This window comes from Thunnus albacares, chromosome 19 (assembly GCF_914725855.1).
Source record: "Thunnus albacares chromosome 19, fThuAlb1.1, whole genome shotgun sequence".
NCBI lineage: Eukaryota > Metazoa > Chordata > Actinopteri > Scombriformes > Scombridae > Thunnus > Thunnus albacares.
This window is the reverse complement of record NC_058124.1, coordinates 14113990-14128777: the sequence shown is the minus strand read 5'-3', so window position 1 is coordinate 14128777 and position 14788 is coordinate 14113990. Positions and strand designations below refer to the sequence as shown.

At 39.8% G+C, this 14788-nt stretch overlaps 1 protein-coding gene across 2 annotated transcripts in view; it reads left to right on the top strand.

Annotated features, from left to right (window-relative positions):
• The window catches only part of spire1a (spire-type actin nucleation factor 1a), a 30824-nt gene that overhangs the window by 1615 nt on the left and 14421 nt on the right, over positions 1 to 14788 (top strand). For both annotated transcript variants that reach the window (XM_044336240.1, XM_044336239.1), the window contains exons 2-3: positions 3299 to 3330; positions 13001 to 13264. In XM_044336240.1, coding sequence (XP_044192175.1) covers positions 3299 to 3330; positions 13001 to 13264 — 296 coding nt within the window. The remainder of the gene's footprint in view (positions 1 to 3298; positions 3331 to 13000; positions 13265 to 14788) is intronic.

Genomic DNA, 14788 nt, shown 5'->3' with positions numbered 1-14788 from the left:
TTTAATTAAGAAAATAATCCACAGATTAATAAAAATATTTTACATGACAATAGGTTATGTTTATAAATAATTGCAATTAATGGACTCTGTAAATAATTTAGCAACTAATAATTATTTTCATTATCTGTTGATTATTTTCTCAATTAATTGATTAGTCGTTAATCTATAAAATGTCAGAAAATGGTGAAAAAAAAGTCGATCACCGTTTCCCAAAGCCCAGACGCAACCTAAGATGTCTTGTTTTGTCCTGACCAACAGTCCGCAACCCAAAAATATTCAGTTTACTATCATAGAAGACTAAAGAAACCAGAAAATATATATATTTAACAAGCTGTAACCAAAGAATGTGGACATTTATTCATAAAAAAATGACTCATAATGATTAATCGACTATCAAAATAGTTGCTGAATTATTTCCTGTTGCTCTATTAATCGTCTTAGTGATTTGGACTCTGCTCTCTTGTAATAGTCAGGCATTCAGTACCAGTCAAAAGTTTGGACACACTTTCTCATTCAAGTGAATGGGAAGGTTTTGACTGGTACTGTATATTTACATCCAGCATTAATCAGGGTCTCAAGGACCACCCGGTAACTCTGGTGTAAAATAGTTTAATATTAAATGTCAACACTGAAAACCAGCAGGGCTCTGTGTCCTGAGAACTACAACTGAGAAGCTGTAATGTATTTTTTTTTAGGGCACGTTCTCTATTCAAAAGAGCTTCCAGCAGGGTTTGGTCCAGCCGACTAATGTGTAGAGAGACGTACAGAATGCCTCAAAGCTGTGTATCCTCCTAACTGCATTCCTTTAATATGTGAGCGAAAATGTTGGGTGCGGGAGAAGGAGGTGTGGCAGCCAGCAGAGCCTCAGGCACTGAGGTCATGTCCTGTCTCTCCCGGGAACTTATTAGCCACCTTTCTTTCTCCCCTCATCTCTCCCTTTTGAGCTGAAACCTCAGTCCGGCTCTCCTTCGTCTCAGTGAATACAGGCAACCGGTAGTAATATTTTCTGTGTGTGGAAATTACACTCTGTGTATAAACAGAAACAGTCAGCGCTGTGCATCTTAGCACTGTGCATCTTGGCGCTGCTAGAAATAGAACAAACGTGATGATTAGATGCACAGACTTTAGAAGTCTGACTGCAGATGAGTTTGGAGATTATGAGGAGAGTCCTCTGCCGTCTCTCCAGCCAGTAGCCGAGGTATTTTGGGACAGTTTGGCTGCCTGTCCCGATTCCTATTAGGCCTGGCGATGAGAGAGACGTGAGACGTATTAAGCTTTCAGTAGCTCAAGTTGAAGAGGTTGCTACCCCAGCAGAAAATTGATGCTTATGCAACCTACGTATGGTCCGCATGCTAACAAAGTGGCTTGATTTGGCCAGCACCTACACCACCAACATAGATCTAAGTTTGTCCTTCCTAAAGCAAGATATCAATCGCTCAGAGACAGAAACTAGGAACTGTTTACTTTTGTTTTGAATAGCAAACAGAATCAAGTTAATAAGCAACACAGAGTCCGAGTCGAATCTTATTTTAGACTCAATGTATGCGAGACGCGCACCGCTCCTGCTGCAGTTAGATCAATTCACATGAAGCTCGGAGGGGAGAATATATTCACTCCCACTCCACATTGCCTAGAGAAGACTGAATGCTGCATCAAGATGAGACACTTGTTTACCCCAAGATTCTCAATGATTCATACCTACAGTACAAAGGAGTATTTTTCTTGTTTTTTTGTGGATTTGGTGCATGCAGTATTTGAGCCGGAGTGATATTCATATTGTTGATTTGGTTAATTATCTCACTGAGTGGGTTTAAATGGGGGAGTGGGTCTATTTGAAGCAACCTCTGCTATATTTGTTTATTAGATTAGAGGCAAAAGATGGGTAAAAGATAGAAACCTGCAAATCAAATGTGGTGAAAAATCTCAAAGTGTATTTCACAGTACACACATACTTTGAGTTTTCTTTGAATAGGATAGACCCAGGGTGACGCTGCACACTGCTCCAAATATGCCCACTGAGATTTACTTGCCCTAAGAGAAACAAGGGCTCTGGCCAAGCCACTGCTCCTTGGCTGGGACTAACAGAGGACCTAGTGTTTCCCACATGAGCGTTGGTGGATGGCTGTTTATTTTTTTTCCCCCCCAGTCTCCTGTAGATGTAATTTCTAGTGACCCTGCACAGAGTTGAGCTACACTTATTTTCCATGGATGTATCATGTATGTAAAAATTAATTGCAGTTAGGACAGTCAGGGTAGTCTCATGTAATTGGAAATGACTCAGTTACTGAGATGGTTCATGTTTTTGAAACAGAAATGGTGCTTATATTAGCATTATGACATGGCACACTGGTCAAAGTGTCTCATTTATATGTGATAATCTAATTTTACACTCTGGACTGGTGTTAAAGTCTGCTGCTCTGTCACTCTGTTTGTACTTTCATCCTTGACGTTGCTCTGACCGGTCGTCAACCTGTGTTCAAGTTCATTTTGTGCTAATGAGTAGCTGTCAAATGTTAAATTTATATTGTTCATTGTGGGAATTTAAATTGTTAGGAATTGAAAAAACATTACCTCTGTTTTCCCTTACACAAAAATCGTGAGAGACAGGTGTGTCCAAAAAACAAAACAAAACACCGTCACAACAAGAGATAAGATTGTCAAAGGTTGCAGATGAAGGAAAGAAAAAAATACAGTGCACCCATCTAGCTTCTTGTAGTCATTTGTATTTGTAAGAACAGGTTTCTAGTCTACTATAATGGGCCACATTCAACCTGAGATGCAGTGATTTATGGCAAGAACACGATCAAGGTTGAGATATTGCTTTCTTCATTGCCGACTGTTCATTTAGAAAGGGGTTTCCATGGAAATGGATAGAGGGCAATGGTTAAATGTCTTCCTCCACAGTGTGAATGAACAGTTCCATTATCACAAGCAGCCCCCAGTGGCAGGTTTTGACACCTCACTTTGCCTCAGGCAGCGTGCGCTCGTGACTGCGAGGAGGAAAAACATAATCATTTATTCACTCACTAGTTTTACAGTCTGTAGTGCTGTTGGGTAATCGTGTTTTAGTCTCTTCTCTCACTCCAAGCACATTAAGTTTAATATTTCATGTTCTGTAACACCGTGTGGGGTGTGTGCGCGCTTCCCCAGTAGCCACTTAAAGATGCCTCGCATGCCTGTACAGAACATGCACGATAATAATTCAGAGGGTGTGTTTGCCTCACTGATTGTTACAATTAATAACCATCCACAGTTTTTATGAGTGTAAATAACTCTTCTCTGTGTTCTGTCCTTACAGATAAATACAGATCGGCCCCCACGTCATTAGAGGTGAGTTTCACATCGTTGTCATTCCAGGTTCACTTTTGTAAAATTGGATTTCCTTTTCAACACTGGAAGAGTGTTTGTGTGGGTTTGCTATTATGATCCAGCAGTTTTATTACCCTCTGAGAACTCATATTCATATTTTAGACGCTTTTTACCCTGAATGTTTGTGCAATTCAGTTATTATTATTTGTGTCACTTAGACAAAACAGTTTCAGAATCTGTTTTCACAGCTTGCCCACCGCTGATGCTATTTTGTGAGCAGTTACACCACACACTGTGTCGCAATATTGATATTAACCTTTAGGAAAACAACTATCGTAGCGGTGCAAGGAGACATTTAAATTGGCATTAACTCAGTTTTAATGCTGGTAAATTGTGTTATTTTCTTGCGTGTAGGGCCATTTTTCTCTGTAGGAACGAGTAGAAATGTGCTCAGTGTACAGACATGCACGCTCAAAACAAGTGTACTTCTTACCAAAAAAGAACAGTCATACATAAAAACATATGTTTATCTACTCAGATATTAATAACAGCATGTAAATGTGACATCCTCTCAAGTGTTTGTCTCAGAGATTGAGCCCTGACCTGTGACGTACAGCGCGTGGGAGTATGCTCTGTACAAATGGCACGCTCCGCACTTAAAAGAGAATATGTCTTTGTTCTTGTATGGCTGCTTTTGTACGTAAATGCATTACTTATTTTCATTACGATTGTTCACTCAGTCATAATCACCTAAATCACGTGAAGTGGACAAGTGGTCATTATCTGTTTGGCTGAGCAAAGGTACACAGATTACAGCATTATATAGGGAGGAGTCTCTCAAAGCTTCTTTATGTGTACATAGACTAATTACACAGAGAGCGCTCTGTCAACTCTTCAGCAGTCGGATCATCCCTCATGTTTGTCTTGTTGTTCATGTGATCACAGGCATGCACAGTATGTGTGTTTTTACATGGCGTAGTGGGAAATAGAATTTCTCTACCTCAGCTGACAGTCAGAGCACGAATGAAATCCCATCATCGCTGAAGCTTTTAAGTGAGAATGCTAAAGGTGTTTACCTCCTTTATGCTGTAACCCTCACACACTTTTTTTTAGGTTTGATTTAAAGCTGTTTATAATCAATAGTTTTATATTGACAATTGATCGAATGATTTTGTAATGTGGATGATGTCGTTCATAGTGATGAACCTACAGAGAATTATCACATGATGTTTTTGTTCCTCGCAGCTCTTCAGAGCTTTATAGCTTCTTTCAGCTTGTTGTTTTGGTTTTCGGGCCTGCAACACTCACCACTCTCATAGCTTTGTTTTTGGACACAGCATGCAGCTGTACTTTTCTGGGACCAAACAGACAAACAAAGTTAGCAGCTAGCTGGTGAACATAGTGGAACATTTAGCTTACAGTAGTGGAGACCAAAAACATAGCTAAAAGGAAAGAGAATATTGGACTTAAATTAACCAGTTGGCAAGAAACACAACTTTAAATGGATGCTAATGTTGCTCTGTGTCTGCTGGATGTGTATATAGGCAGTTTGCTAACAAATTCACCATATGAACTAGAAAAGGTGATCATGTGTCAGTTTTGTGTTTACAACTTGTTTCACCTGACTTCTAATTAGTTATTGCAGGTTTGAATTAATTTACAGTGTCTTTGCTAGTGATGCTGGGTTGCTTCTTTGCTTCCCTGATATTTTGTTGCTAGGAATTAGCCCTAAACAGGGTGTGTTGGTTCTTTCGTAGAACTTCTAGACATAACATCTTGTGCAATGGTTATTTGAGCCCATCAGCATGACGATCACACGCAGTCACCCATGTGGTTTAAACCTTAAAGGACACACCTTGTTTTTAAAAATGTATTTGTTTTTTTTTATTCTCATTGATTTACAGCCGAAGCATCGATATAATCTCTGTTCATCTGTATGTGTGAGATTTTTTGATTTCTGATTTGTTGATTCGTGTCATTCGTTTTTTTTTATCGGGCTTAATGTAATTTTATGTTCCGAGGGGCTGGTAACTGGAGCTATAAAGTTGTTGCTTTTCCATGACCCAATTTCACTAAGATCATTTGGGACAATTAATTTAGTACGCAAAACCACAAACACACATAAAAATGTACAGCACTCTCACACATGGCCACAGTTTGCTCATAGTCCTTGCTTTTTGGCTGTGTAGTGTACACGTGTTGTGTCTTCTCTGCTTCTACGCACTTGAGTCTTTTGGGGTTAATCACCAGCTTGTGGTGAGTTGACCCACTTTCTCTGTCTTGACTAACTGTAGTATGAATATCAACTGGATAATGACCTCAACTTTACATTTAAACTGGTCTTGAGTTGGTGGTGGTGCTATAGTGTCACCTTGGTGGTTAGTAGTGAATATTTCTATCAGGAAACGAATTTATGTGAGATGCTGTTGTAGCCTATGGGACAAGCTTAACCCAGTTTGTTGTCAGTTGAAGATTAAGGTGAGATTAGTTGTAGTATCCTATTACAGGTTCTCCAGTTTGCCAGGTCTACTCAGCAATCAATTTCGGGCCAAGTCGATTAGTTTGCCAGCATCATCCACGAGGGAAAGTCTTGGATTTTGAAATGGATCCTAATAGATGTGGTTTCTTACCAGCAAGTGAAAATGCTGGGTGGCAGTTACTGTAACAGTTTAATGTAATAACTCCAAATAATATGGACCCCGTCATACTCTAAATCTGAAGTGTTGTTCACTCACAGACCTGTTCTTTCTTGTCTAGAAGTTTAATTCCAGATTCAAGTGGGATCTTCATCCTCTCTGATCTTCTTTCCTACTCAGGGCGTCATTAGATGAATTTGGCTCAGTTGGAGTAGAGTTGTGCATCTGTTTGCATGTAAACAGCATACAGTAGTGGCTTCCACGCTGCAGCTGGTTGAACAGGGGCTGCATGTGTCTGGATTCGAGGCTTCTGTGTGTGTGTGTGTGTGTGTTTGCACACTATCCCCCCCGTCTCTACAAAGACTGGTTCTCACACTCGTCAGCTCTGACGTCAGACTGCACAATTTGAAAAGGAGAGACAGAAATTTTTCATACAGTTTCTTCTCATTTCTGTCAGGTTTTTAGAAATTAGTCTTTTGAACGTGTGAATAAATTTGATTTGCATCATCTAACGAACATGCCCAAAATGTTTTGCGTCATTTTGTCTGCACGCTTGTTTGTAGATGTGTGAGTTCAGACACAGACTGAGTGGCACCCACTTTGATCCCTGCATGTACCAGTGACCTCATTATGTTACATCCCGCTTTTATCCTGATCAGTCAATTGATTTTGTGAGATTGACAGCTTCACTTAAAAGCACCCATTTAGCTTATATTACAGTCCCAGAGGTTACATTTCTGCTTATACAGGGATATTCATAGCAAGCACAAAGCCACAGAAATGCAATTTACTGAGTAGCCTGAACTATTTGAGGCAGTGTATTCTATTTATAATCACCACAGAAGAAATCCATTTCTCCTTTTTCTGGTCTAGCAGGGCCTGAGAGATGATTAGAGTTTCCTCCTCAGTCTTTCAAGTTTGTGAAGTTATCAGATCTTTTGCCACAGATGTTTTCCAGTAGTGATTTGGCAGAAATATGTGTGAAGGAGCCAGATTAGTCTGGTGTTTACAGCCATTGTGGGGATTCTGGCAGCATTTTTAGGTCAAACTTGATGGGTGTAAAGTTATTTTGCCACCAGTGAATGATGTTAAAATAAACTAGACTCTGTAGGTTTTTTTGGGGGGGGAATTTTACTGACATACAATAGTTGCTGTGTGCACCATGTGTTGCAAGGCTATTTTATCCTGGAAAAATTGATTCATCACAGGATCACGTGCTCTTGTGTTTGTTGTTGAGTTGTGCTTTTGTTCAAAGGAATCATCTCAGCCTTACCTGCATCCTTCAGCTTTTATGCCTATACTGTCAACAAGAAATGATGACATGGAATAGCAGCAGTGGTTTCTCAGTCCTCAGCATTTTCCAGCTGATTTCACAGATGAGTGCGTGCTCGACATTTTTTTTTTTTTTTTTTTTTTTTTGTGCTCTGATACACTATGAACCACAATAGTGATGCTGCACACCGGAGGATGCTGAGTACCCGCTCCTGTGGTGAAAGACCTCTAAGATTTAGCTCCGGTTATGCAACCATCTGTGTTGTGATGGCTTCGCTCTACTACTGCAGCAAATGATGAAGGCTGCTTAGCTGAATGGTTTGTGAACTCAGATGACCACAGTGATGCCTTGGGGGCCCCACTGTAAAGGCAAGAGTGATTTCATGATATTTGCACTTAAACTCTATCTTAAACATTCTGATCTGCATTATCACAGTTGTTTAAGTTATATTAGTTACTGGCATATAATTTAGCTCGCCACTGATATGAATGGACAGTTTAATAATGGGGAAACTAGGAGTAGTTGTATGTTTATCATCACCACACAGCCTGAATTTTTCCTTTCTTGCGTGTTTGTGTGAGTGTTAACGGTGCTCTTTAACACAAACAACTCATTCTTTGCCCATCTGCGTACTGGTTGACTCACTGATGCTTCCCCCCATCATAGTTGCTCCTCTTGTACTGCGAGTATGAGCAAGTTTACTGAGAATATGTCTAGTTTCAATATAGTCTTGTTTTTCAGTCCTTCAGTTAGCTGCATATGAATTAAACTAGCTTAGAACTTGTTGGTATCAAATACACAGTGATGTAAAATGGCTGTGGATACAAGAAAAAACCTGCAGTTCATAGGATATTAAAGAAAATGGCTCTTGTCTAACCCTGGGTGGTCAGGTTAAGAATGAATCACTCTTCTAATTGAGTCTTAGCCAAGAAAGCAGCACACACAGTAAAACACCCCAGAACTGAACAGAACAGTAGCAGTCAGACTTGCAGCCCAGGGTCACATGAGTTGTAACCTCACCAGAGGCAGCGTTTATACTCATAAGTGACTAAACTCTCTTGCTTGGCTGTATGAGCTTTTTGGCCTGAGAGGAGACCAAACAGCTGTTTTTAATTATGTGTCCCACTTTATTTTTATTTGGTCATCAAAAGGGCAGTGTTTGCTAATTTTACATCATGACTCATTTAAACTTGTTATAAGAGGAAGAAAATACTGTTGAGTTCATGTCTGGTATGAGGATTCTGTTTTCATACCAGTTTGTATGATTTACTTTGTCATTTATAAGCAAATTTGAATTAGACATGTATTGGGAACTAGCTCTGACTTTGACATTTATTATTTTATAATTGTGAGTTAAGCCCTAAAGGCCACATCCGTTCCTTCAGGAGACAAAGGTTCATTCATGAGTAAAAAATTCTCTTCGTATTTGTCGTTGATTCTCAAGATGATGCCTCTGACACGGGTCTTCGTGAGAAAAGGAGATTCTCACGAATAAAACAACTCATTGTTGGAAAACATCAGCCTGAAGCACTACTTATCCCAGGCAGTGATGTCATGTCAAGCGCTTAGTATCATTATTTGTTTGTGGAGCATGAGAAAAGCGCATTTTTGTATTTAGTAAACTGGTAAACCTGTCTGAGTAATGCACCAGCACCAAAGCTGAATTTATTCTCAGGGATACTATTTTTTTTTTTTTTCCTTTTTAAGACCCAGATGACTCACTCTGTTACATTTCATAAGATGCATTTGAAAATATACAGTAGGCAACTTCCTGTGTTACCTCTGGTTGGCTAAGACCTCAGTGATGCGAATATACATGTGTGTCATCCACAGTGGCAGGCTTCCACTTAGCCTGGGTGGAGGCTGGTTTCAATTAGCGGTTTTGCTAGCAAAAATTTCAGCCCGTGCCTGAAACCCAGCAGGAGATTTTCTGGCTGTCTTTCCCAACGGTTTATCCGCATACTTGTTCCCTCTCCTTCCTCCTCCTGCTGCTCCTCTGCTTCCTTGCCTCATTCCTCTGAGTCACAAGTCTTCAAATAAGATTGTGATGTGTAAGTGGAAAACTAAACTGTCTTTTGCCCCCGTAGTCTGGGTGTTGGCTACTGATACTGCGGTTCCTTCTTTCCCATTACCTTTGACATACACCTATATGAGATAAACTGAATGAAGATATAAAGCTTTTGCAATATTGGAACATAAAAGACGATAACAAGAATCAGTTTTCCACATACTCTGGCTTGGTTACTTGGGTCAGTTTGGAGTCATCCTGTCTTCACTTGTATGTCTGAGTGCCTAAACCTTGGATGACATACACCAGATTGTTGCTCAGAGCGCTTTAATTAATGATGTATTGAACAGTTGGTTTTTTCTATAATAGCTACTGTTGAATCACTTCTGTGCTGGAAGGGAAATTGGATTTAAACATGAACTTTTTGTTAAATCTACTCATGCCCTACTAGTATAGCAAGTGCTAGCAAGAGCAAGTGCTCAGTTGTAAATCCAATCTAATTTGACTGCCTGCATTAGACATGGATGCAAGATAATTTTCCACATCTTCCACCTCTAGATCATAAATATTAGTTTACTACATTTGGTCCAATATAAACTGTTGCATCCTTGTGGCCCATGGGACCCCCTGCGCTGTCTGTCACTCCAGCATCCCCTAGTATCTCCGCCCACTACGGTGCATGTTGTCCTACACATGGATTATAAGGTTACATAATAAGACACCAAGGAATAGGATATTTATTTTAGCCCTGGAACGGGATTATCATCTGCACACAGAGATGGATGCTAAATGATAACAGTATAACACCATGAAACCACATCCTTTTCCAGAAAGAGTGGGATCAATAGGTTAGTGTTAGTGATGTAATAGCATTTAATAGTAAATATAGAGACAGTTGTGTTGGATTTAGGGGAAAACACAATAAAAAATCTAAACTGTAAATCAAGCAAAAATATCCCATTAGAGCCCCAGAATAAAAATATAGACCTGAAAATGTGGATGTTATGTCCTCTTAGGGCTAAGTAACCCATTAAAAACTCATTGGACTATCTGAAAAGCTGAATTCAGGGATGTTTTTACTGGCTCATGAAAAGCTGACATTTTGGAGATGCATAGATTTCACAGGACAGCGATGCCACGCTTCTTAGAAAGATCAACTGCAGAAACATCTATTAGAAACATCTCAGTAAGATTAGTCCAAACGTGAGGGCATCACTTTGACTCTATATGGCGTGTCGGTTATGTAATGATTTTTTGTCTCAGTCGCTGAAGTCTGAGCCCAAACATGCTCAGTCAACACCCTTCCCCTTCTGTGCGCTACACTCCTAGACTTCAGCGCCAAGTGCTGTTCCCTGGCACTGAACCCAAACATAAGGCACGGCAGCCTTGCCCATCAACACCAGCTTCACCTACATCAACACTCACTCTTTTATTTGGGCACCTCCCTTTTTCAACAATGTGACTCCATTCTTTCCTGCATAAGAACATAAAGTACAGTCGTGACAGTCATGACACGGCATGCAGTGCATACTGGAGCTCTTACTTGATGATTTTCTTGCCTGAACAAAGCCTTTCAAAATGGTTTTGAGATGTTGCTTAATGATATTAAGACCTCAAGCGTTGTCATGTTATGCCAAATATTGCAGGAAATGGCACTGGGCTGTCATTGATCAAATACATTTTTAAAAGGATTTATTGCCTGATTGATTAGTTGATTTTGAGAAAAAAAGATTAATGCAGACGTACAGAAGGGCTTGTTGCTGTCTTGCTGCTTTTTAAAGATCTGCAGAGTAGTTATTAGGATTGAGAGGGGTTAGGGGGGGTCATTTTTACTCGATCAGCATTGGCTGCAGTATAAAAGCATTTCTGAGTGAGTTCAGAGTCTTCGTTTATTGTAAACCATTGCACTCTATTGCAAGTATGCTCTGTTTAAACACTGGAACCTGTTTCACATTGCAAACAGAAACTTAGTCCAGCGTTGTGAATGAGCGAACTACAGAGGAGCACAAACAAATAGATACCAGCTGGCAGTTTCAATTGAAGATGGAAGATAACTGTGCCAAATCCTGTCCAAACATCGGAGTCATAACAGTCTGCACAACTTTCTTGTAGGATATTATACAAAACAATGTAAGACACTCCAGAATATCACTGGAAACTAGGGAGGGAAAAAGGAGAAATGTGATGCAAGCTATATTTTCTTGCAGGCTGAGTGTGCACTGTGCAGCTGTATCATGTAGAAAAATACAAATATCACATCGGGACCTGTCATTTGCAGATAACATTTGCAGGACATAAAATATGATTAAACATTTTCTAGTCAAAAAAGACTCCAAATGCGGATACAGATTAAGAAGACACTCTTGTGGACAAGGCTGCAACTTATTATTGTTCTCTAAAATATTTTAATGTTACTGATTAATGTGCTTATGTTCTCGATTAGTTGTTTGGTCTCTATGTCAAAAAACGGTGAAGCATATATGGCAATTTAGCATGAAAAAATGACTGAAACAATTAATCAGTGCAAATTAATTTTTTGTCAATCAACTCATTGATTCCTCAACTACTTGTTTCAGCTCTGCTTTGGAGAAATAATTTAAAGGTACAATCCCGAGTAATGATGAAGTGCTACCATCCCATAATATCTCCTCCCTCATTGAGCTCTGAATCAGTCTGAATCAGATCAGACTGATTCAGAGCTCAATGAGCTCTGAGCCCCATCCTACAAATGTGTTAACATTCATCTTTTTAAGGTTTCTAAAGGTCGTCTCCGGTCTGTCTTGTATTTTTATTTCATTGGGTTTTTTTTTTAGTTCATCTCAGTTCTGACAACCCATCCTTACATGACCGCTCAGCTCACATTAGTCGTTGCAGAAAGTGGTCACTTGTTGCTCTGACAGCAGTGGTTTGATTAAATTGTCAGGAGAGGACATGGCGGAATAGAGCCAACTGCAAATGCCGCAGTGAAAGAACAACTTTGTCTTGTCGTGACCTGATGGTAGTCTGAGACATTAAGATGAGTTGGAACAAGCTTCAAAAACAAAAGGGAGGTCATACCCTGTTTAATAATGGGGCGAGGCGGTGATGAAATGAAATCATCGCCAGATTATGGTAATAATCATGCTGTTTGGAGGAACACTCTGTCCTTATTTCACATCTGGCTTGAGGACATCTTGTCTCCTCAGGTGAATTGAGTTTGTTGTGGATGGAGTTGCTTATCTAACTAAGACATGGGTGCTGTGAAATGGGCCTGTTCCATTAGGATGTGCTGGTAATTATAGAAGAGCAAGGCCAGAGAGCAATTATACAGTGTGGACATGGAAAAATATATTTAATTTTACTGTCCTGGCTTAATTAAATTGTCCCTGAAGATTGAACAAATATATTTCTGTCAGTCTGAAAAGCCTAAATGACATGTAAGAATTCACTATTTTACCCACCAACAACAAAAAAAAAGCAAAAAAAAATGCTGTGGTGATATTCATATTCTGTTTATTTTTTGTGTCTGATATTGGGGAAGTTTTGGGATGTCATTCGTAAATTATTTCATTAAAACGTGAATACATTAAACCATTACTGTGATTAAAGTCTCCATGAGTTCACCACTACATAGAAATCCAATCTTACAAAGTTCCTTTTTGTATAGAAACTTGATTTGAAAAAAAACAAGAGTAGCCCAGGAACAGCCTGAATTCATGTCTATAATATTAGTTTATTCTCCAATAATTCTCACAATAATGATCTCCAATATCCTATTTATCTATTGTCCCACAGGTTATTGACTCACTGGGTGTCATGATCTACAAAGCTCTGGACTATGGACTCAAAGAGAATGAGGAGCGCGAACTCAGCCCGCCGCTGGAGCACCTGATCGACATAATGACCAACACCCAAGAAACCGAGAGTGACCTCTGTCCTGACGAGGGCTACGAAGCCACAGAAGAAGAGGATGAGTGCGGGGAAGAGGAGGAAGGGGAGGAGGGGGAGTCCGTCTCTGCTTCAAGCAGCAGCGTTCGCAGCTATCGAGACATCATCACGGTAGGTTTTTGTTACCAGGGATAGACATGAAATCATCTGTTGTTCCACTTTGACTCCTTGACATTTTTTTTTTTTTTTTTTACCTCAGACACTGATTTTAATTGAATAGCAACACATGTGATAAGCACAGATGACAAAATTTAATTGAACAAACTAGTAAAGTGGGCAGTAAGATGTGTGTCTGGTCTGGAAATGAGAGCTTATTTTATCAAACAGCTTTTGTGGCGACATCAAGTCTGTTGAAAACAAAAGTAGAATCCTCACACTCTGTAACACTCCCATTATAACTCTAATAATTTACTGAAATGTTTCGATCAGTCACGGGTTGAGAGACCCATCATCATCATAACAGAGCAGACCTCATCATCGCTGCAGCTTCAAACAAATTCCCCTGCTAGGGGCTGTCATGCTGTAAATTCCCCAAGTAGCTGAATATGAGACTGGTAATTATAGCAGTGTAAACACACTGGTATTTGGGGAATAGGCTTAGAAACTTTCACAACCTGTTCCCTCCATGTAATGAAGGTGTAAAACGTTAAGTCTATTTGCTGCCAGTTTGTGTCTAGCCTGGCCCCTAATTCCTCCAACAATCATCCTTTTGAGCGTATATGGCAACATGTTTGTATGACATGGCTGGATTAGATAAGTGCGTATTCCCGACTGACCTCCTTCCTTGTACTCTGCTTGTTCTGTCAGTCAGTTGTGGGTTGTGGGACGATGAGAGTTCAACAAGACTTGAGGGTGACTGAAGATGACAGAAGTTTCTAGTAAAGCATCCTGGAATAGCTAGATGTAGAATGTGCTGCATGGATTTTCTCATTGCTTTAGTGAAATGGAGTGAACCGAGGTTGGCTACATGAGCAGTCATCCTCTTACCAAAGCTGTCAATCTGGGGTTTGGATTGTAGGTGACCCATTTTGCTGGTGTTAAACGCTCTCCAAACCCTCAAATTATTTCACACACAAGCAGCCCTCAATTTAAAATCCCTCCAAACTTTGATATGGCATATATTGTTAATAATTCGTTTAAAATTTGCAGTTAAGCTGCAGTTTCGCCCTTTATTTTTAGGTTTCATGCTTCATGCAAATCTTTGTGTTTATCAGAAACAATGGAAACCACTGATGCAGCAGTATTTCAAGCACGGTAGAAAATACTCTTGCTGCTTTTTTTTAACATTTTATCTGTGAATTTCACTGCCGTGAACGAGGAAGAAGACACTCTCTGCTAAGTCAGACATTCCTGTGGTTTGCCTAGCCCATCAGGAGAATGTGAAAATATGTCATTGGTCTGGTTTACTCCTTTGTGCTGCTGAAGATAATTTGACGGCCCATCAATTATTCTGGCAGGCAGCTTTTATCATCATTATAATCAAAGTAGATACCATAAGGGTCAGAGTTTGAATGGAATCGGTAATGCGAGTCAGACAATGTTGCTGTGACTGGAGAATCAGGTTTACTTTGTTAAGGTACACAGTTTCATATTTTTAGCCACGCTAGCAGCACGGCTCTAAGGATGACAATGTCA